This window comes from Orcinus orca, chromosome 6 (assembly GCF_937001465.1).
Source record: "Orcinus orca chromosome 6, mOrcOrc1.1, whole genome shotgun sequence".
Classification (NCBI taxonomy): domain Eukaryota; kingdom Metazoa; phylum Chordata; class Mammalia; order Artiodactyla; family Delphinidae; genus Orcinus; species Orcinus orca.
The window spans coordinates 46,137,896-46,161,077 of NC_064564.1; the positions used below are offsets into that span (position 1 = coordinate 46,137,896).

At 36.3% G+C, this 23,182-nt stretch overlaps 1 protein-coding gene across 2 annotated transcripts in view; it reads left to right on the forward strand.

Annotated features, from left to right (window-relative positions):
* Positions 1-23,182, forward strand: part of CAAP1 (caspase activity and apoptosis inhibitor 1) — a 54,049-nt gene that overhangs the window by 24,645 nt on the left and 6,222 nt on the right. For both annotated transcript variants that reach the window (XM_004275057.4, XM_033437744.2), the window contains exon 5: positions 9,303-9,376. In XM_004275057.4, the coding sequence (XP_004275105.1) occupies positions 9,303-9,376 (74 nt within the window). The remainder of the gene's footprint in view (positions 1-9,302; positions 9,377-23,182) is intronic.

Genomic DNA, 23,182 nt, shown 5'->3' on the forward strand with positions numbered 1-23,182 from the left:
GGCGAGCCTGCAGCAGCAGAGGCCGTCGTGACATTGCACCAGCCTGAGGCACACCGTGTGTTCTCCCGGGGAAGTTGTCTCTGGATCCCGGGACCATGGCAGTGGCGGGCTGCACAGGCTCCCAGGAGGGGAGGTCTGGAGAGTGACCTCTGCATGCACACAGACTTCTTCGTGGCGGCAGCAGCAGTCTTAAAGTCCCATGCCCGTCTCTGGGGTCCGCGCTGATAGCCGCGGCTCGCGCCCGTCTCTGGAGCTCCTTTAAGGGGTGCTCTTAATCCCCTCTCCTTGTGCACCAGGAAACAAAGAGGCCAGAAAAAGTCTCTTGCCTCTTAGGCATCTCCAGACTTTTCCCGGACTCCCTCCCCGCTAGCTGTGGTGCATTGGCCCCCTTCAGGCTGTGTTCACGCCTCCAACCCCAGTCCTCTCCCTGCTCTCCAAGCCCGAGCCTCAGCTCCCAGCCCCGCCCGTCCCGGCGGGTGAGCAGACAAGCCTCTCGCGCTGGTGAGTGCTGGTCGGCACCGATCCTCTGTGAGGGAATCTCCCCGCTTTGCCCTCCGCACCCCTGTTGCTGCGCTCTCCTCCGTGGCTCGGAAGCTTCCCCCCTCCGCCACCCGCAGTCTCCGCCCATGAAGGGCCTTTCTAGTGTGTGTAAACCTTTCCTCCTTCACAGCTCCCTCCCACTGGTGCAGGTCCCATCCCTATTCTTTTGTCTCTGTTTATTCTTTTTTCTTTTGCCCTACCCAGGTACGTGGGGAGTTTCTTGCCTTTTGGGAGGTCTGAGGTCTTCTGCCAGTGTGCAGTAGGTGTTCTGTAGGAGTTGTTCCACATGTAGATGTATTTACGATGTATTTGTGGGAAGGAAGGTGATCTCTGCGTCTTAGTCTTCCGCCATCTTGAAGCTCCTCCTATATGTAACTTTTAAAAGTGTTTCCCTGTGTTAATAAAATATTTTTTTTTTCAGTTAAGTGATACCATCTTGTCCGAGTTAGACAAAAGGGACTTCACTGTATTAGGTTGTTCTTGTGTTTATTTTTTTATTATGAAAATTGTCAAGTGTATAGAAAAGTAGAACAGTATAATGAAACCGCCAAATAACTATTGCCTAGGCCTAACAATTATTACAGTTTTCCATATTTATTTTATCTATTTTCTTGAAGTACTGTAAGTTGATTCTACATATTTATGTTTGAATTTTCAGTAAATGAGGACATTTTCCCACATAGCCATATATTTTGTGTGTGTTATTTAACAGCTTATTTATTTGAATGGTAAATATATGCACATAGTATAAAGTTTTTTAAAGTATATAGTGAAAATAAGTCTCACTCTTTTTTCTGTTCCCCATTCTGAATCCCTTCTTGTAGGCAACCACAGTAAACCAGTTTCTTGTGTATCCTCCCAGAGAAATTGTATACATTTACAAATGTATAAGTGTATGTATAGTTTTTCTTGTCACGCAAATGGTAGCATACTGTGCAAACTGTTCCATACCCTTTTTTGTTTAATTTTTTCCATTTAATAGTATGACTTTTTTGGATTTTGTTCTACCTAGTGCATATAAGGCTTCCTACACACACACACGCGTGCGCGCGCACACACACACACACACACACACACACCTGTATACTATTCCATTGTTGAATATAGCAAAAGTCTATCTATAGACATTTAAGTGTTTACTGTTCTGTTACTGTATATGATGAGTATCTCTGTATATAAGTAGTCTTGTTCTTCTGGACATTTAAGTGTTTACTGTCTTCTGTTACTGCATATGATATGAGTATCTCTGTATGTAAGTCATCTTGTTCTTCTGTGATTATATAAAGCCCTATAAGTTAATTGTTGGATCAGATGTTTGGGCATTTGAAATTTTAATAGATACTGCCTAATTGACTTTCAGAGTTTAAACCAATTTATACCCCTCCCCCAAAATGTGGAATACATGTTTTCATATACTTTAGCTAATATAATGTTATCTAACATTTTGATCTTTGTTCATCTGATAGGTAAAAAAGGATATCTCATTGGAATTTTAATTTATATTCTCTGAGTGAAATTGACTGTTTTTCCGTATATTACAAAGCTATTTGAATTTCCTTTTTCTGTGAGCTTTGTCATTTTTGTTTACCTTGTGTGTGTATGTAGGTAGAGGGCTTTGGTCTTTTTTTTTAATTAATTTATTTTATTATTATTTGTTTTGGGCGCACTGGGTCTTTGTTGGGGTGCACGAGCTTTCTCTAGTTGCGGTGAGTGGAGGCTACTCTTCATTACGGTGCACAGGCTTCTCTTTGCTGTGGCTTCTCTTGTTGCAGAGCATAGGCTCTAGGCGCACAGGTTTCAGTAGTTGCAGCATGCAGGCTCAGTAGTTGCGGTATGCGGGCTCAGTAGTTGTGGCTTGCGGGCTCTAGAGGGCAGGCTCAGTAGTTGTGGCTCACGGGCTCTAGAGCACAGGCTCAGTAGTTGTGGCAAATGGGCTTAGTTGCTCCACTGCATGTGGGATCTTCCTGGACCAGGGATTGAATCCATGTCCCCTGCATTGGCAGGAGGATTCTTAACCACTGCGCCACCAGGGAAGTCCCCTCTGGTCTTTTTAATCCGTTGTTTGTGATGTGGGTTGCAATTTTTTTTCTTTTTGCTTGTTGCTTTTTTTTTTTTTTACTTTGTTTATGGCTTTTATTGTTCTTTTGCACATGCATAAATATTTCATGTTTATGTAGTCTGATTTTATCAATCTTTTATGGTTCCTGGGTTTTATATTTACAAAAGTCCTTCTCTATTCTGAAATTATAAAAAGTATTTTTCATACTTTCTCTTAGTACTTTATGGTTTTTTTAAATGTTTAAATCTTTTGATTCATTTGGAATTTGTTTTGGTTACCAGTTGTATTTGCTCATGTCTGTCTTTTCATTGAAATTTTCCACTGTAAAATAATAATTCTGTCTTGATGATTTAATAGCATATCTTAGTTTTTCCAGTAGAAAGAAGTATTTTCCTATGAGGTCTTGGGGTCAAATTTTGAATGAAAACTGACCTGATACTTTGAGATATAGATGATGGCTACGTATAATTTTTAATATTACCGCTTGGAGAACTATTTCTTTAAGTAGGAGAAAGTCTGCATAAATGTAAAGAATGAAGGTTCTAGAGTTAAACTGCCTGCACTTTTAGCAGCAGAATTCCACCGCTTACTATCTCTCTGACCTTTGGCAAGTTAGTTAACCTCTCTGGGCCTCAGTTTCCTTGTTTGGAGAATAGGGGTAATATCAGTACCTACTCATAGGATTGTGATGATGATTAAATGGGAAAAGATTGTAAAGTGCTTAGAATAGTAGTTGTTGAAATGCATTGAAAAAAATGTTGCTGTATTTGCTCTAGAATTTTTACTGTGAATCACTGAATTTTTACTTTGAGTCACACAATCACTGTTCTTAAAATTCCACTTTACATTGATGAGTATTGGGGATTCCCTTCCCCAAATTCCTTTTATGAAAGCCTAAAGAAAGCAAAAGAATTCATTGTGATTTTTAAAATTATTATTCTTTACTGCTACTGCTTTTTAAAAATTTATTGCTTACAAGTGTCTAACTTTTTCATTTATTACAAACATAGTTTAAATTAAGAGAAAACTATTGTATACATATTTTAAAGCATAAAAGGATTTTTTTCACAAATGAGATGAATTTGTTAAATTGCCATTACTTCTGTATGCTAAATTCTTTTAAAACATAGTATATGTATTATAAAGGGCTTGACTGTGTGCTTTTTGGCTGGTAAAGGGTAATAAATTGGTTATCTGTACCCCACTTATGTTCTTGTGTCCTTCTAAATTAGCTGTAATACTTATGCAGACTATTCTATATAATAACTTTATCAGAAATAACAGAATACGTTTTTCAGAAAACCTTCACAGAAAGTACTACTAATCATTGACAGTATTGCGACTTAATGCTTAGATAGGACTCCACATTCAAAGTAGTAGGATATTTACACATCCTACTTGTGCACCTTTAAATAAAGCACTTATAAAGTGATCTCATACAATTTTTAAAACTGGAAAAGGCTTGAAAGCAGGAATATAGGGATAGAACAAAGAGGAGAACCTCTGTGATTGCCTTTAGTCACTTTTATATAGATTAGAGCCCCCATTTAGAGAATTGACTTATTTACAAAAACTTGGAGTTGTGGGGGGCAATTTATAGAATGAATTCTTAGAGAATCATGGATCAGAGAAACTGGAGTATGGTAACTGATTTTTGGAATTATGTTATTTGGGGAAAGGAAATGGAAACAAGGGTTAAATTTTGCTATCTTGAGGAATGAGCTTGCTGAGGGAAACACTAGAGATGTGAATTTATTTGCTATTTGGAAAGGCCCTTTGAGAAAGATTGTTTTGCTCCATTCCATAGTGTTTGAGGGTTACATTTGAGCACTAGGTGATTTCATTTTTCTGAACTTGTTCTAAGGCTTTGTGGTACCCCAACTTAAAAAATATTAACAGTGTAATTTAGATACAAAAATATTAAAAGTGTAATTTAGTTTTTTTTTGTTTTTTTTTACTATATAGTTATGCAGGTTTGGACAAATTTATCTACCATCACAGCCACAATATAGACCCGTTCCATCATACCCAGAATTTCCCCCATGGCTCTTTGTAGTCCACTCCTTCTCCTGTGTCCAACCCTTGACAACCTGATTTATGTCCTCACACTTTTTCTTTTTCCGGAATGTCATATAGATAAATACAGTATATAGGCTTCTTTCACTTAGCATAATGCATTTGAGATTCACTTATGTTGCTGTGTATATAAGTAGTTCCTTCCTTTTCCTTGCTGAGTAGTTGATATTCCATTGCGTGGGTGAACCACAGTTTGCTTATCCATTCTCCAGTTCAGGTAATATAGTAGGCAGAAAAATGACTCTCTGATCTCCAGAACTTAAGAATGTGTTACTTTATATATTGAGAAAAGGAACTTTACAGATTTGGTTAAGGTTAAGGACTTTGAGATGGGGAGATTATCCTGGATTATCCAGGTTATCCCAGTCTCATCACACTGAGTTATTAAAAGTGGAAGAGGAAGACAGAAGAAGAGTAGGTCAGAGAGATGTGACATGAGAAGACCTTGACTGGAAGCTGGGTAAGCAGCAAGGCAACAGGGATTTTGGCCCTACCATCTCAGGGCACAAATTTATGCCAAAAATCCAAACGAGCAGGAAATGAATTCTCCCCTAGAGTCTCCAGAAAAGAGTGCAGCCTGTGGACACTTTGATTTTAGTCCAGTGAGACCCCTCCCAGACTTCTGACCTACAGAACTGTGATACACATTTACGTTGTTGTTTTAAACTATTGACCATATATGTGTTAGATCTGTTTCTGTACTCTATTCTGTTTTATTAATCCAGATGTTTATCCTTTCTCTAATACCATTACTATCTTGGTTACTGTAGCTTTTTACTCTTGAAATGTGCATCCTTAAACTTGGTTATTCTTTTTCACAATTGTTTTGGCTACTCTAGTTTCTTTGCCTGTCTCTTATTTTTAATAGTAGAAAGCTCATAACATGATAAGCTGGCATCATTCAGCCTCTAGTTTTACTCCCAGGATAGTGGCGAGAACCAAGGGTGTATCTGTCGTTAGGCCAGTTTGCCTGATTCTTTGTTAGCTGACTTTTTCCAAAGTGGGAGGAATCCTTCTGGTTTGGTTCTCTCTTTATCCTTCTGTTGAGGTCTCTTCCCAGTATTTTTCTTTTAGACAAGAAATTGATTTTTTTTTTTCTGTTTAGCAATATATTTTAAACCTTAGTAATTCACATGTGTGGTTGTTCTTGATTAAGTCCTACAGATCTCCCCAGTGTATTACTCTGATTTTAAAAAACAAATTCATTGGAGTTATAAGAAAGCATCACTCATAGAACCATATTTGGAGTAAAAGAAAGAAAGTTGGACTGATATTGGTTTGAGAACTTAAATCCCAAGGATAGATATAGGGCTCTTTTATAATTCAAGGCCAAGATTGTAAATTAAGGTGCTTTAAGGAGCATTGCAGATGGGAGAAGAGAATTGGGGAAATAAAAACTGTCTTTTTTTTTTCTTAATGGAAAAGACTACAAAAAACATTGCAAGTTTCTTAACCCAAGCCAGATTTTTAGTGTGTTCCTTCCCTCCCCCCTTTTTTCTCTTCACCTCTTCTCTCTCCAGTTGTTATAAAATTCTTATATGGTATTAAAGCGTTTGATAGAAATATTTAAATGTAATTTAACTATAAATTGGAATTCCTTTAGTTTTCCTAACTCTGACACTTAGTATGTTTTATTATGTTGGGGGAGACATAATTTTCTTACACTTTAAGACATTTCCTTTTTTGTTTCCGTCTTGCCTTTTATGCTCTTTAGTGAAAATCTTTAAATTGCATTACAGAACTCTGAATGTGTATGATAATTTTAGTTGCAAATCTACGTCTTGGAAAAATTAAAATTCCAAACTATTTTCTGGAACATTTTTTCAGCTTCAGATGATACTGATGTAAAAGCATCTAGCTTTTCACTTTTCAGCCACAAGGTGGTGTACTACCTCTACTGTCTGAAGTTTTTTTTGGTGATTTTCTTCAACAGCCTGATCAAATCCAACTTAAGAGAAAACAGAACATTATAAACATTCACTTTGGGCAATAAAAAAATTTGTTTATGACAGCAGATAGACTTTATAGAGGGGTCCAGTTTTATTTGAAGGGGATTCAAGGAGCTTTCACAGAGAAAATCAAATAATGCATAAAATAATGCACTTCACTACATTATTATTAATTAAAAATTTTTATTTGGAAATAATTTCAGAATTATTAAAATGTTGCAGGAATAAGAATAGTACAAGAAACATACATATATCCTTTACCTGGATTTACCTATTATTAACATTTAGTCCCATTTGCACACCTTCTCTTTATATACTTGTATATTTTCTTCTGAAACATTTGAGGCTAAGTTACATACATCATGACACTTTACCTCTAAATACTACATTGTACTTTTCCTAAAATAGTGATATTCTTTTTCATATAACCGCAATACATTGTTAACTTCAGTAAATTCAGCTTCAGTAAATTTAACATTGATACTTTTATCCAATCTGCCATCAGTATTTTAGTTTGTCACTTGATTCAGTAATATCCTTTATAATGTTTTCCCCTCCAGTTGAGCAGTCTCAAGTCAGTTATAACATTTAATTGTCATGACTCTTTAGCCTCCTTTAACCTGGAATATTTCCACAGCCTTTCTTTGTCTTTTATAACATTGACTTTAACTCCCCTCCCTCTTTTTAATAGAACATTACTCATTTCCACTTGCAGTTTGTCTCATGATTCCTCATGATATAGATTATACATTCTCAGCTATAATGTTGCGTGAGTGATGTTGTGTCTTTATTAGGTATTGCATATGCCCATGGTCCTTTTAATGGTGATGTTACATTATGTTTTTGTTCAAGTCATTTTTTGAAAAAGTTAGGTGTATATGTTTAGAAGAGAAATATAAGTGCCATTCAGGTATTAGAGGAAACAAACATTTTCTCTAAAGGAATATACTTAGAAATAGATTAATGTTCCCAGTAGGTAAAGTCTAATTTGACGTAAGGCTTGAGGTGGCACATTTTAACTTTATTCTTTGCAGAGCTTTTTTTTTTTCTTTTTTTTTGGCTGCGTTGGGTCGTCATTGCTGTGCTTGGGCTTTCTTTAGTGGTGGCGAGCGGGGGCTACTCTTCGTTGCAGTGGCTTCTCTTGCCATGGGCTCTAGGCATGCAGACTTCAGTAGTTGTGGCTCGTGGACTCTAGAGCGCAGGCTCAGTAGTTGTGCACTGGCTTAGTTGCTCCGTGGCATGTGGGATCTTCCTGGACCAGGGATCGAACCCTTGTCCCCTGCATTGATAGGCAGATTCTTAACCACTGTGCCACCAGGGAAGTCCCCTTTGCAAAGCTTTTAATGTGGTATATTGGCATTTAATCTGCCCTTAGATTGCCAGGGTGTGTTGTTGATATCCTCCTTGGGATCTGCTAGTCATTCTGGTGAAAGAATAAAATCTGAGTAGGCAACATTAGACAGAAAGAAGGATAAAAAATGGAGCTATCTCAATTATAAATCTCTAAGATGTCATAGTACCAAGTTAAATACTTTCATAGTTTCTATTTGAGTTTGTACTGTATTAGTAAAGTTTTAATACAGAACAAACTTATAAGTGCCAAATGTGTTGACTGGAAAGAAAATTGTAAACTTCTCAAAGAAATAATCACAAGTCTTTATCCTTTAGTCATTTGAGGGATTTGTTATTAAGTGGATATAAAAAGTTTTGTGAATACGAAAATTTCCTAGATATTTCTAGTATGTTAGTCTTAGGGTGTGTATAAAAATTCTCAGAAGGTAATAGATATGTATTTTAAAGAAGATAGTTACTTTGAATATTTACAATAATTAATGTCTTGACTTTTGCTGTAAAGTATTTGTAACATCAATATTATAATGGTATAATGCTCTCTAAGAAAGAGTATTAGTTTAGTTTACAGCTCTTTTGCAGAAATAGTGAATCAAGAACTTTTTTTATGGCATGATCTTATACATAATCCATTTACTTTGATTACATATGTATATTACAAATAAGATATGTATTTTCCACATCCTGTAGACACCAAAGCATTTGAGGTATGAAATTAGATGAATATAAAATAATTTGAGGCTTCCCTGGTGGCGCAGTGGTTGAGAGTCCGCCTGCCGATGCAGGGGACACGGGTTCGTGCCCCAGTCCGGGAGGATCCCACATGCCGTGGAGCAGCTGGGCCCGTGAGCCATGGCCGCTGAGCCTGTGCGTCCGGAGCCTGTGCTCCGCAACGGGAGAGGCCACAACAGTGAGAGGCCCGCGTACAGCAAAAACAAACAAAAAAAATAATTTGAATGCCAGAGTGCCCATTAAATTTAACAGTTGAACTTGAAAAGTTACTAGATTCTTCTGTGAGTTATGACTTCTCCCATCAGCTACCCTGCAGAGTATTGGAAGGGAGAGAAAATTAACCTCGGTATTCATTCCAGGTTTGTTCCTTGATTTTACAAAGTATACTACTTAAATTGGTAGTAGTTTATAGCCGCTGCTTCTGACACTTGTATACATGTTTCTGAGTTTCCAGAATGTACTGAATGGTACCCTGGGGGCTGAGAAGAATTCACTGTCTTCTCAAGTGTATAACTTAATTCTAGGAACCTCAGCAGTAAATATTATTTCATTGAATAATGTTTAAAAGATTGTTTTTATTTATTTTCATTCCTCAGACAAGACATCTGTGTAGATTCTACCTCATCCCTGAGAGAGAACAAGCAACCTGAAGGTCTGGAATTAAAACAAGGTATGGATCACGTACTTAACTTTTTCTGTAACATTTTACCTGAAAATTATAAGCATTTTACCAATAATAAATTTTCACAGTCTTCCAGTTTGCCCCCATTTTATAGATAGGGAAACAAAATAGTTTATTTAGTCTAAGATCAAGAGTAAGATATACATCCTTTATTTCATGACTCCTTTAGCCATTGGAGTGGTTCTGTCTTAGTGCTGTATGGTTACAGATGCCAACAGAAAGGTGTCATTTTTGAATAGTTTTAATTCAGTAATCTATTATATATTCTCACCTCCAAGATACTGTAGCTGTGTTAACTGGATATCTTTGGGTTGTATATGGGGAGAAAGTTTTATAGAGTAACTTTTTTCTGTCTTTTTTTTTGCTAGATATTTTATCCTTGTTTACTTTCTTCCTCATATATTATTTTCTATAAATCAGTAATTTTTGACATTACCAGCTAACAGAAGTAAAATGGTAGTTGTTATTTATTCAAGCCAGGTAGATGAATAGGGCTAATCTTTTAGATGTCTTTTTGTTGTTGTTGTTGTTTTCTCATGCCTAGTAGGGAAAACTGAATGTAAAAATAAATTTTTACTAGTTAGTCAAAGATTACTTCACATTTTTCCATTTTTCTGATGAAAATTACTTCAGAGCAGTGAGAATCTGTTGCAGCCAAGAGGGTTATGTTGTTTATTTTGTAGGCAGCTAGTCTTTGATGGCTTAGAATAGTTTCTCTAAAACTTGAATCATAAGAACTTATTTGGTAGAGAGAAACAGGTCATCAGTTTACTTAGGCAGAATTTCTTTTTTTAAGCCGTGGCCTGTACTACTAATGCTTAATTAAGAAAGGGAGGGACTTCCCTAGTGGCACAGTAGTTAAGAATCCACCTGCCAGTGCAGGGGACACGGGTTCGATCCCTGGTCCCGGAAGATCCCACATGCTGCCGAGCCACTATGCCGGTGCACCACAACTACTGAGCCTGCTCTTTAGAGCCACAGGCCACAACTACTGAGCCCTTGTGCCACAACTACTGAAGCCCACTGTGCCTAGAGCCCGTGCTTTGCAACAAGAGAAGCCACCATAATGAGAAGCCTGCACACGGCAAAGAAGAGTAGCCCCTGCTCGCCGCAACAAGAGAAGGCCCGTGTGCAGCAACGAAGACCCAATGCATCCAAAAATAAATAAATAAAATAAATAAATTTAAAACAAAAAAACAGGGCTTCCCTGGTGGCGCAGTGGTTGAGAGTCCGCCTGCCGATGCAGTGGGCGCGGGTTCGTGCCCCAGTCCGGGAGGATCCCGCGTGCCGCGGAGCGGCTGGGCCCGTGAGCCATGGCCGCTGGGCCTGCGCGTCCGGAGCCTGTGCTCCGCAACGGGAGAGGCCACAGCGGTGAGAGGCCCGCGTACCGCAAAAAAAAAAAACAAAAAAACAAAAAAACAAAATATGTATTTAAAAGAAAAAGGGAAAACGTTGATTAATTAATTTTGTGATTCCTTCAGTTTATGTGTAGTGAGAACAAAATCTAGATTTTCTGTAATTCTAACTTACGTTCTCTGGTGTTTATAAATATTTCTGATGATTTTGAGAATTCCAGTGCCAGACAAAATTACATCTTTGTGCCCTTATCCTTCTCAGCACCCCCATAGACAGAAACTCAGATTCATAGTTTTATTTACATTTGTTTGTCGTGTATCAATACATGCCAAGCACACATCGTTTCCATATAATGTAGTCATGGTCATTTAACTCTTATGCCCCATGTGTAATTTGACAGCACTGCTATTGTTTCTGCCTTTGTTCTGTTCTTTGCATTTAATGAGCAGAAGGTGTGGAGACTGTGCTATTAAATTATCTGTGGAGAGAAGAACACCGTATACGTATACGTACAGCTGATGAACTTTGTTTTGCAGCAGAAACTAACACAACATTGTAAAGCAATTATACTCCAATAAAGATGTTAAAAAAAATCCTGAAAAATAAATTTAAAAAAAGAATGCCATATAAAGGATAGAAAAGTCTAGAATGGGCAGGTTGATTCCAGTTCCCAGGGAAAAAGGAATGGAGACCTCATTGTGCACATTAGCCAGTGCTGCCCTCTAAGGGAAGGGGTTTTTCTGCTTCTGTGTTCAGGTACCTGGACCTCTCTTCAGAATTCCCTTCCTGGTGCTAACAGCCTATTTTGCTGTGATATATATATATTTTTTATGGTAACTTCAGTAATTGGAAAATTAGCAATGGAGGTGAAGAAGGAGAGAAAAATAACTCAGTAACCAGATATCACAAAGCCTAGTTTTTTATGCTCAGGAGCCTTTATAGACACTCTTGGGTTCTCACCTCAGCATCAGAAACATCAAGAACACACTGTCATCAGTAAGTGACAGCAAGCAGAGGAGAGGAAACAGGAGATCCAAGCACAGCAGTTACCATTTTGCAGTACAGTTCCTGTTCATACTGTAACTAAATTTGTAGAAAATGGTTAAATTAAATTTCAGCTCTTTTTAGAAAGCTGTGAAATAAGTGAAGTCTTTTAGAAAAATGCCTATGAAATGGTTAAAATTTTAAATTTTGTTGCATAATGGGATAAACGTAAGTCATTTAGAAGACTCAATTATATGGAACTTTTTACAGACAAATATTAGTATAGCTGAAATCTGAACCAGATAGTAACTAACTTGCTTGGAGTTAACCAAGAAGGTGAGGTACCCCAGGAAACAAATCCTGACAGGCTCAGTAAAGATTATTGCCTTTATTTATTTATTTATTTTTATTATTATTATTTTTTTGCGGTACACGGTCCTCTCACTGTTGTGGCCTCTCCCTTTGTGGAGCACAGGCTCCGGACGCACAGGCTCAGCGGCCATGGCTCACGGGCCCAGCCGCTCCACAGCACGTGCGATCTTCCGGACCGGGGCACGAACCCGTGTCCCCTGCATCGGCAGGCGGACTCTCAACCACTGCGCCACCAGGGAAGCCCTTGCCTTTATTTTAAATGAACTAATATTGTCTGTCTTTAATATGCAGAACTTTCAAAATTGATTTAATATTATCTGTAACTTTCTATTTTTGCTCACAGTTATTAGCTCAATAAAAACAGAGCATAATTCTCCTTGTGAATGCGTTGTCATTTTATTTAATGACTTGACCATTTAAGAAAATTAATTGAAGCTTACTTAGCACTAAAGTAACCCTTTGCTCAGTAGACCAAAATATAAAGCAGCACTGAATTTTCCCTTTGTTCTTTCAGGATAAAATAAATCTTATATGCCCTATTAATGGTATATGATATTGACAAGTTATTTAAATTATATTTTCAGTTTTTTCAGTTTCTAAAATACTCAATACTGAGAAACAGTGACTATGAATTAGGTAAATTGAAAATGGCATTTCTTTGTCTAGTACTGGTATTATTTATCTTATTGATAGGAAATTTATTTATGAAACTGGCTGTGCTGAAGGTATCAGATTGTACACTAACTTTCACCTTCACTGTGCAAACATTATTTAAATGTAAATATAATCTACTAGTTGATTGATTGGTCCTGTAGTAAAATAGGATTAGGATTAGTGTCCTAAGTCATTCATTTTTAGCAGGAGGGTAGTTGTATAAGAATGGTTTATATAAATTTTCTAAATTAGTCATTTGTGCTACAGTTAAGAAAAAAATGAAACTGCTGTTTGTCAAAGGTATTTAATGCATAGAAAATACTTTTAAAATATCAAACAAATCTTTGCTAATCTTAATGAGTTCTCTTCTATATATTTATCTATAAATAAATAAAGTTAAGACATTTAGTAATATTAAAACAATTTAAATTTTTGCTTTAAAGTTTACAACTGGGGTAAACTTTGTGTAATTTTGCAAATTATTCTCCTTTGTAACTTCAAGAATTAAAGTCTTATGTTTGCATTCCTTCTTGGAAATTGTTATGAGAAATTTTTTTTTTAACTATACATGATTAATCAAATAGCTAAGTTAAAAATTGTGTATTTAGGTTGACGAGAAGAGTTGAGGAGTAGTCCCTTTAAAATATTTGAAGGGCTGTTAAATAGAAGACTGACTAGGCTTGTTCTGTATTGAGAATTTGAGAATAAAAGCAGGGCCAGTAGATAAGGTTATCATTAAACATGTTTGGATCGATTTATTTATTTCAAATAATCAGATGTATCAGAAAATGCATAGGGCTGCCTTCTGAGATACGTTCATCCCTATTGCTGAAGGTGTTTGAACACAGGTTGCACAAATGGCCACTTGGTGTTGCTGTTGTAGAGCAGATTCTCGCAATGTTTAAATATTTGGATGTTTGGCCTCGATCTTGAAGTTCCTTTCTATCAGATTTTCTAAAGAACAGGGCCTAGAGCAGTGTCTGCACTTGTGAAGAGTGCTTCTTAGTAACTGTTTTATTAAATTGTTTAATGGAAGAAGAATGAGATATACAATTTTTTCTATCTCTACATTTTTCTGTTAGAGAAAAAGATGCTTGAGTTTTTAGTCTTTAAGCTGTATGATGGTTCCTTAAGATGCATTCATTTGAATACAGTTATAAAAATAAGTAATGTAACCACATGGTGTATAAAACGATTAAAATTAATAAGACATTGACTACATTTTACTCTGAATCTTTTACATTAACTTTCTCATGTGAAAATTATTCCTCTTTTCTATTAGAGAAAGATGTGCAAACACACACACAAAATGCACAGACTTTTGCTGTGATTAGACTCAAATCTTGTCACTTTTTTTAAAGTAATATAGTTGCCTCATGCAATTATATTTTGGCCTTCTAATTCAAGAGTTAATGAATGATAGGACTTCCCTGATGGCGCAGTGGTTAAGAATCCTGGGGTAGAGTGCAGGGCACACGGGTTTGATCCCTGGTCTCGGAAGATCCCACATGCCGCAGAGCAACTAAGCCCGTGTGCCACAACTACTGAGTCTGTGCTCTAGAGCCCGCGAGCTACAACTACTGGAGCCTGCGTGCCACAACTACTGAAGCCCATGTGCCTAGAGCCAGTGCTTTGCAACAGGAGAAGCCACTGCAATGAGAAGCCTGCATGCTGCAACAAGAGTAGCCCCTGCTCACAGCAACTAGAGAAAGCCTGTGCACTGCAACGAAGACCCAACGCAGCCAAAAATAAATAAATAAATTAATTAATTAATTAAAAAACAGTTAATGAATGATAGACAGCTTTAAGAATTACCTTGTTGAGAGCTTCAAGAATTTGAAAAGTAGACTTTAATAGGGGAAAATTGTTTTCAGTGGTTAAACCGTGTGATGAAAGTTTAGATAGGTATTTTCTTTGGGCTTCTTTCAGCCTTTCAGACCACTGGTCACCACAGTGTAATTATACACACTCCCTGGGAATGCAAGATAAAAATACTAGAGCTTCTAAAGTAAATAAATACATATAAACTTATATATTTAAACCTCTCCCTTTTAAAATTTTCAGTTACATGTATGTAATTGTAATGGTTCATATTAATTATGTATTAATTTATAAGTAAATAAAAAATATGTAGTTGGACAGGTACTTAAAAAATGTTTTCACTGATAGGTTTATGTAAATAATGAAGTTGAGAGACCACTCTTTTAGACTGTTATAAAGGATTGATGGTGGCCATAATGTATTCATTTATTACTTCAAAAAAATTCAATTATATATGGGATATTTTCCATCATTTAGCAAAGATTAAATGTAAAATTGTGTGAGACTGTTTGAGTCCTTAAGGTGAGAGAGAAATGGAAAAACTCAATTTTTGTTCTTATTGCTTCTGTTGTTGTTCTGAGGTAGTACTGCACTAGGAGAAGGGAAGGTAGGTACGGAGAGGGACTAGAATAAAAAAGAATGAAGAAATCAGCTTGCAGTTACAAAGGGGTTGAGTTTTGCTGAAAAGAACTTTACAACCATGAAGGAATAAGTACAAGTTATAAAAAATTGAAAAGATAATGAGAAAAATGTCATCAGAGACTTTTATTGCACTGTAAAGGAAGAGAGAATGAAGATCATCAGTTAATTAAGTAGCATTTGTAGGCCAAAAGTTTTACGTGAAGAAGTCTGGATTGGCAGATGAGCTCTGTGCTGCCTCTTCCTTTGAAAACCAAAATTGCAGGTAGGAGTGTTAGAGAGCTGAGGGGAAATTGAAAAGAAAGTGTTAGAAGGCTGTTCTGGAGTTGGAAGCAGAGAAGCATGCGTACTACTGATTTGTTTTCAAAGTTTGAGTCTAATTCCTTTCCTCCTTGCCCTTGATTATCTCCTTGACTGACTCTAACAAATAAGTATTCACAGAATGCAGCTTTTCAACACGAGTTAACTTCTTTAAAAGATTTTAAAAAACTTGTTCTGGGGAAATGTTACCCAGTTCAGCAATTGGTGAAGTAAGAAGAGATTGTGGTGTAACCATCGGTGTGGCATGAGAATTTACATTTCTTTTCTCATTCCTTTGAGCTTTTTCACAAGTTATTACCAGCAGTGACACCAACATGATCCTCCCTGCTTTTTAATTTGTCTCTTTCTATGAGTAGTAGTTGAATGAAAGGGTAAAAATTACACTTTATATGGAAATTAGCCCATACTGTTCCTGTACCTTTTGAAGGCCCCTCTGTTGCATTTGAATGTGAGACTTTTCTGGATTTAAAAAAAAAAAAAGTAAACTGATAAGGTTTTTGGATGCATAATGCTCTGTGTGTTTTTTATCAAGAATGAAATTATGAATTTGGTTCAGTATTGAGAGAAATGTTTATTTCCATGTTTCTTTAAATTGTACTCATTTTAAACATTCTATCTTGTGATGCATTTCATAGGATCCTAGACACACTCTCAGGGGAGCTACTTTGGAGGTTGCATACTCCAACCCTTCCTCAGATGTTTGGATCCTCTGCGTTTTTCAGCCACTATGTTCTCATCCAGTTCATTGGGAAAAGTACCTCCTTATATAGAAGTGCTGCTACCAAAAGAAAGATAGTAAATACTAGGCTTGAAATCAATTTTGTTAACAGTTCCTGAACTTTTTATACACCTCACACCTAGCCTATGATTTAATCAGCCGTTTTGGTTGCCACATCATATAGTTGATAACATATTGAGCTTGTAGTTAACAAGCTTTATTTTTATTTTTAAAAACTAATACTTAAAATTTTTTTGAACAGCTTTAAATTAGGTTTACAAAAAATTGAGTGGAAAGTACAGAGCTCCTGTATACCCACTTACCACCGCTTCTCCCTGTTTCCCATATTATCATCTTGCATTAGTGTGGTAAATTTGTTAAAATTGATGAGGCACTATTAATACATTATTACTAACTAAAGTCCATAGTTGCCTGTTTATTTACTTCTGTTATAACACTGCCCAATAATTAATAATTGTTTTCAATTCAATAAGCATTTATGAGTACCTAAATTTAGGTACTTAAGGTAAAGGATTGTGTCTTAGGATTCTTTTAAGTCTTCACTGCTTGTCTATAGTGGGTACTCATATTCTTTTGAATGAGTAAGTGGATGGATAGATGACTAAAAGAATTCCTTCTTTCTCTTCTGTCCTGTCCAGTATGTTCAAGTTTCTTAAAAAGAAGATAGAAATGAAATAGAATATTAGTTATATTTACCTATTAATATTCTACCACCTACCCCAAAGAGTGAGTTGCTTATAAGCTTGTTTTTCTTTCTGGTCTTAACAAAACTGAGCCATGTTTTGGTTTGTTTCCCTTAGCCTTTAGCTTTGTTTATATTGCTTGTATAGATTAATACCAGTCTTTTATATTAAGCATTGATCATGTGCCCTTTATAAAATATGTGGTCATCATAGAGATTCTTCTGTAGCTTGTATTTCTTTGGATATTTCCTCATTTGGATAATTAATGTTTGGTTAGAGTTTTATTTTTTTATTTTTTGCGGTACGCGGGCCTCTCACTGTTGTGGCCTCTCCCGTTGCGGAGCGCAGGCTCCGGACGCGCAGGCTCAGCGGCCATGGCTCACGGGCCCAGCCGCTCCGCGGCATGTGGGATCTTCCCGGACCGGGGCACGAACGCGTGTCCCCTGCATCGGCAGGCGGACTCTCAACCACTGCACCACCAGGGAAGCCCGAGTTTTATTTTTGAGCATCTTTCTACACTCTTGAACTGTCCTTCCTCATGAGATTATCTTTTTTCCAACCATTCTGAAAACATACAGGACACTTTATACTGCACTTTCCACCTTCATACCATATACTCTAAGGTGACATAGTTATTTTTTCCAAAGACTCTCACTACTTCCACATATTTTCTTTTATGAGAAGAATGAGGGTGAAACTGACAGTTTTCATTATTTTTCCTACTTCTTTAATGAAAGTGTTTTTAGTTTTAGGGTAGGATTTCTATGTTTTATGAAATGCACTACCACTTTTCTGGCATACTGATAATGACTGGCTGCTATCTGCATGAGTATATAAAAGATACTTTTACATTATCTAAAATTAGAATCCAGTCTTTAGTATCTCTTTGTAAGCTTATATTTATATTTAAACAAACTAAAGCAGTGTCGCAGGAAACGTGGCCTATTGTGAGGTAGATGATGAGTTTAAGAACGCCTTGGATGGGCAGATTGTGGAGCACTGAGATGTTACTAGCAGAGAATATTTGAGTGTGATGCCCTTTTAAATTCATAAGTTCCAACAAATCTTTGGGGAGAACAGTTGCCTGATTTTAAACAGCAGTGCTTGTAAATACGCTACTCTGTCTTCATTTTTAACCCCATGTTTTATGTTTTGTATGTTTTCATATTAGAAGCCTGTTTAATCAAATGATAGGAGAAATGATGAATGACATTTAAAAATATGTCCTTCCTGTTTACTTTCAGATTACTAGAGGAAGGGTAGTCAGGAATCTCTCATGTGTTAGCCCGTTATTGTACCCCAGTGTGACCCCAAAATATTTACTTACCTGATCCATTGTAAAAGCCTGTTGTGCTTTTTATCCTGGAATGGTGATGTCTTCAGAGGCAGTAATTTTGGGTACTACCCTTTTTTGTATTCTCACGTCTGCGTTTTATTCTGTTAGGCTCACATATTGTACTGAGTTTAGATCTAATACTTTGCCTTTGTCCATTCTGTCCCTCACACTTGGAGTTTCCTCCCCTGTCAATATCACCTGTTAGATTCTAAGACCTACTTAATAATACATGTCTGTAAAGATCTCCTTGACTTTTCACTATTGCTTTATATACTGTGATCTTCTATTATGCTTTATATTGTACAATTTAGCATTTTAAAGTGTGATGTTCATATTTTAAGCATCCTCAAGCACCATGAAGGCAAAACCTGTGTCTTAAATCCTGCCACACATATTTAGTCTACACTACCTGTGGCATTTTGTAAGGCCTACTTCTGTGGCCTTTACAGCACATATGTAAATAGATACTGAGTGAATATTTATTGATTCTTGGACTAATCTCTGGATTCGTGTTTCTTAAAAGTTAGGTTTACAGGTTAGCAGACAATCACTTATCCAGAAGTTTAATGGATAGTTCAAGGGGTTTGGTAGAATACTAGACAGTTTTTCTGTATTAAATTGTTTGCATTTTCTTTTTTATGAGTAATAGTTGGTTAATGTCATGATTAAGTTTTGAATATGATGGTTAACATGATGCACTTAAAGTTAAATCAATAGTTTAAAACACTGCATGAAAAAAAATAGCCAAATCTGTTAGTTTTGCTGAGAGGAAGATTGAAGGCTTATCCAGAAAAAATTATTCTTATATATTAAAAGAACAGTTTTGTTTCTTTTTCAGAAAATAAAGTTTTGGCTTCTTGAAAAGGCTGGAACTCACTAAAAATGTTAAAAGTTATCAAGCTGACTTTCTACAGTTAGAATACATTAAAAATGTGTTCTTCATAACTTAAAAAAATTTTAAACCAAAATTATCTGTAGTCTAAGAAAAGAAATCCATGGAGGCATAGCATTGCTGTCCAATATATCATACGCTTTGTTACTAATGAGATTCCAGCAGATTGATAACGCCGGAGGCCTTGGAGAGTTAAGATTCTAGAGGGAAGGATGGTGAAATGTGTTGTTCTAAATGGCATAACCACTGAACGTGAATAACTTAAAATCAGATGAGAAAAACTAATTAAAATAGAAAAAGTAAAGTAGTTTAACCCTTCTAATAACCAACTCTATGTTTGCTTGATAGGAAAATTGGATTTCGATTTTCTCATTTTCTTTTCCATTGTGTGTGTGTGTGTGTGTGTGTGTGTGTGTGTGTATTAAAACCTGTTGTTACAGGTTTCTAAATAAAAATCAACTTTAAAAAACCTTTTTATTTGGGAAATTTTCAAGCAAAACTAGGAAAGAAAATAGGAATATTAATTCCCATGTACTCAGCTACATCTTCAACAATTATCCACCTATGTCTAATCTTTTTTCATCTATATTCCTACCTGCTTCCTACCCGTTATGTTATTTTAAAGCAAATCCTACATCTTTTCAGTTCATTTGTATATATTTTAGTATCAATATATCTCTTAAAGATAAGAGGTGGGTTTTTAAACATAATCATAATACCTTAAAAAGTAGCATTTCTTAAACCATCAGATAATATTCAGAAAGTGTTCAAATTTAAACCTAGTTGTTCATTGGTGGGTATTGTGATATTAAGGTTGATCTATTGGGTCAGGTGTTGTCAGCCTAATGGTTTTAATAGCTATTTAGTATTGTCTAGTTCCATTATTTCATTAGGGGTTACAGAACAGTGATAATGTAATTTTAATCCTGAGATTTTCAGTGTTCAAACTTCTCTGATTGTCTTATAGTATTTTTAAAACTATATTTGTAAGAATCGGGATACAAATAAGGTCCCTACATTGCAATTGGATGATACCGAGTCTCTTTTTAATCTACTCCCCTTTCTCTCCCTTTCTCCCTCTCTTTGCAGTTTATTTCTTGAAGAAGCTGGGTTGTCGGAGTTTCTCAGTTTAAATTTACTGATTGCATCTCAGTGTTTTATTTAACATTATTTTTCTGTAAATTGATAATTAGATATAGAGGCTTGATCAGATTCATGTTCAATCTTTTAACAAGAATATTTAGAAGCAGTGTTGTGTCCTCGAGACACAGAGTATGTCATTACTCCTCTTTCTTGTGAGCATGTCCGTAGCCATTGGAATGTATTGTCCACAGTGGCTGATAAGAATGCTCTTGATTTCTTGAGGCTATCTTTTCTTGAACATCTATTTTTTTCCCTCCTCGGAAATTTTAAGAACTATTTTTTTTTATCGTTGTGTTGTGATATTTCACAGGATGTGTCTTAAGTGTGATGCTCTTGGCAGACCCTTTCAGTGTGAAAGCCTTCTTTGTTTCATATCAGTTTTCTTCTCTTATTTCTTTATTTGTATTTTTGGGGGGTATAGTTGCTTTACAGTGTTGTGTTAGTTAGTACAGTGAAGTGAATCAGCTATATGTATACATATATCCCCTCTTTTTTTGGATTTCCTTCCCATTTAGGTCACCACAGAGCACGGAGTAGAGTTCCCAGTGCTATACAGTAGGTTTTCATTAGTTAACTATTTTATACATAGTATTTTCCCTCTTCACTCCCTCTCTTCTTGCTTTCTGACTTGTTCTGTTGCTTTAAGTCTCTGCTCAGCTGTTACTGTATCAAATCACAGTGATCACTCTGTATGAAAACATTCTGCTACTATCTTCTATCCTGATTTATTTTTTTCATAGCACCTGATATTGATTTATTTATAGTGTCTCTCCTATGACTTAATGGTAAGGCAAGGAATTTTTAAAATTCACTGCTGTTTCCTCAGTGTTTAAAACAATGTCTTGTACATAGTAGGTGCTCAACAATATTTGTTGAATTAATTATATTAGGTTGTTGGACTTGTGAGTCATTCATCCTCATCTCTTAACTTTTATTGCATATTTTAAATATATTTTTATTTTCTACATTTTGAAAGTTTTTTTTTTTTAAACATTGTCTTTCAACAGCCATTGAATGTTTGCTCTTGATAACTGTAATTGTAAATTATAATATTTATTGTTCTCTGGTCCTTTTTCATTGCATCCTGTGCTTGTTTTATGGCTACATTGTCTACTTCAAACTCCATAAGGATACTAAGTAGACACCCCAACCCCTCATTCTCCTCAGGTAGAATATCTTCTGATCCCTAAATTTTCTTTATGTCCTCCTTTGTTCATCTTGGTTCTTCTTTTATTGTAGTTTTTCTGGTAGCTGGTTTGGATTTCTTCAATAGATGTTTAGTTATATTTCTCTACCAGATCTCTTTAGTGTAAGTGAATGGGGTAGGCCTCCCAATAGAGTGCCTGGGCATGTGTCAGGGAAGGGGAGAGAAGGAAGGAAGGGTTCAGTTGACTCAACTATTCTGAATGAGTTTAATTATCTTGCTGTATGTTCCAAAGCCAACTCTTCCCTGCTTCCAAGACTCTAAGAAAGAATTACACTTACCTGTGGTGTCTTTGGCAGTGATTTTGCTTTGCTTTTATTTTTCTGTCAGTTTTATCCTGCCTACTTACATTTTGTAAAAATCCAGCAAAATTTCTTTTTAGATGATACCCTTTCTTATCTAATATTATAATTTCTTTTTAAACTTTCTACAAGGTTATATTCTTAGAAATGGTTGAAAAATACATATGTTCATAGAGCAAAATTGGAAAACTCAATTTCTTCTCTTCCCCTTCTACTTTTACTCCCCTCCCCAGAAGTAAACCACTATTAATAACTTACTTATGTTATTTTTAACATAGTATGATTATTACTCTTTAGCTTACTTTTTTGACTTAACAATGTATCTTGATCATTTTTGCATCTTGCCAATTTATTATTTTTTTCTCCAGATGGCTGAAATTCTTATTTTTTACTAATGAGTAAAAAGTAATATCTTAATGTTTTAATTTGTATTTCCCTGATGAAAAATTATGTTGATCATTTTTTATATGTTTATTGATCCTTTGTATTTCATATTTTGTGAAATGCTTAACCCGTTTCTATCCTTTGCCCATGTTTTTAGTTATTTCTAACAATACCCAGACGTTGTATATATCCTTACATTTGTCCTGTTAAAAAATGTATTTTGCTAATATTTTCTTATAGGTTTGCCCCGTCTTATAATTTTATTTGTAGTCTATTTTCTTTCTCAGAAGTCTTACATTTTTTCAGCTTTGTTTGTTGATATTTTTCCTTTGTGGTTCTCCGTTTTGCATTTTACTTAGGAAGGACTGATGTTTGTTATTTTCATTCTCAGTTAATTTACAGGTTTTTTTTCTTTTTTATAAATTTATTTATTTATTTGTTTGTTTGTTTATGGCTGCGTTTGGTCTTCGTTGCTGTGTGCAGGCTTTCTCTAGCTTGCGGCAAGCATGGGCTACTCTTCGTTGCGGTGTGTGGGCTTCTCATTGGGTGGCTTCTCTTGTTGCAGAGCATGGGCTCTAGGCACATGGTCTTCAGTAGTTGTGGCACTTGGGCTCAGTAGTTGTGGCTCACAAGCTCCAGAGCTCGGGCTCAGTGATTGTGGTGCACGGGCTTAGTTGCTCCGCAGCATGTGGGATCTCACTGGACCAGGGCTCAAACCCTTGTCCCCTGCATTGACAGGTGGATTCTTTTTTTTTTTTTTTTTTTTTGGCGGCACGCGGGCTTCTCACTGTTGTGGCCTCTCCCATTGCGGAGCACAGGCTCTGGGCGCACAGGCTTAGCGGCCGTGGCTCACGGGCCCAGCCGCTCCACGGCATGTGGGATCTTCCCGGACCAGGGCACGAACCCATGTCCCCTGTATCAGCAGGCGGACTCTCAACCACTGCGCCACCAGGGAAGCCCGACA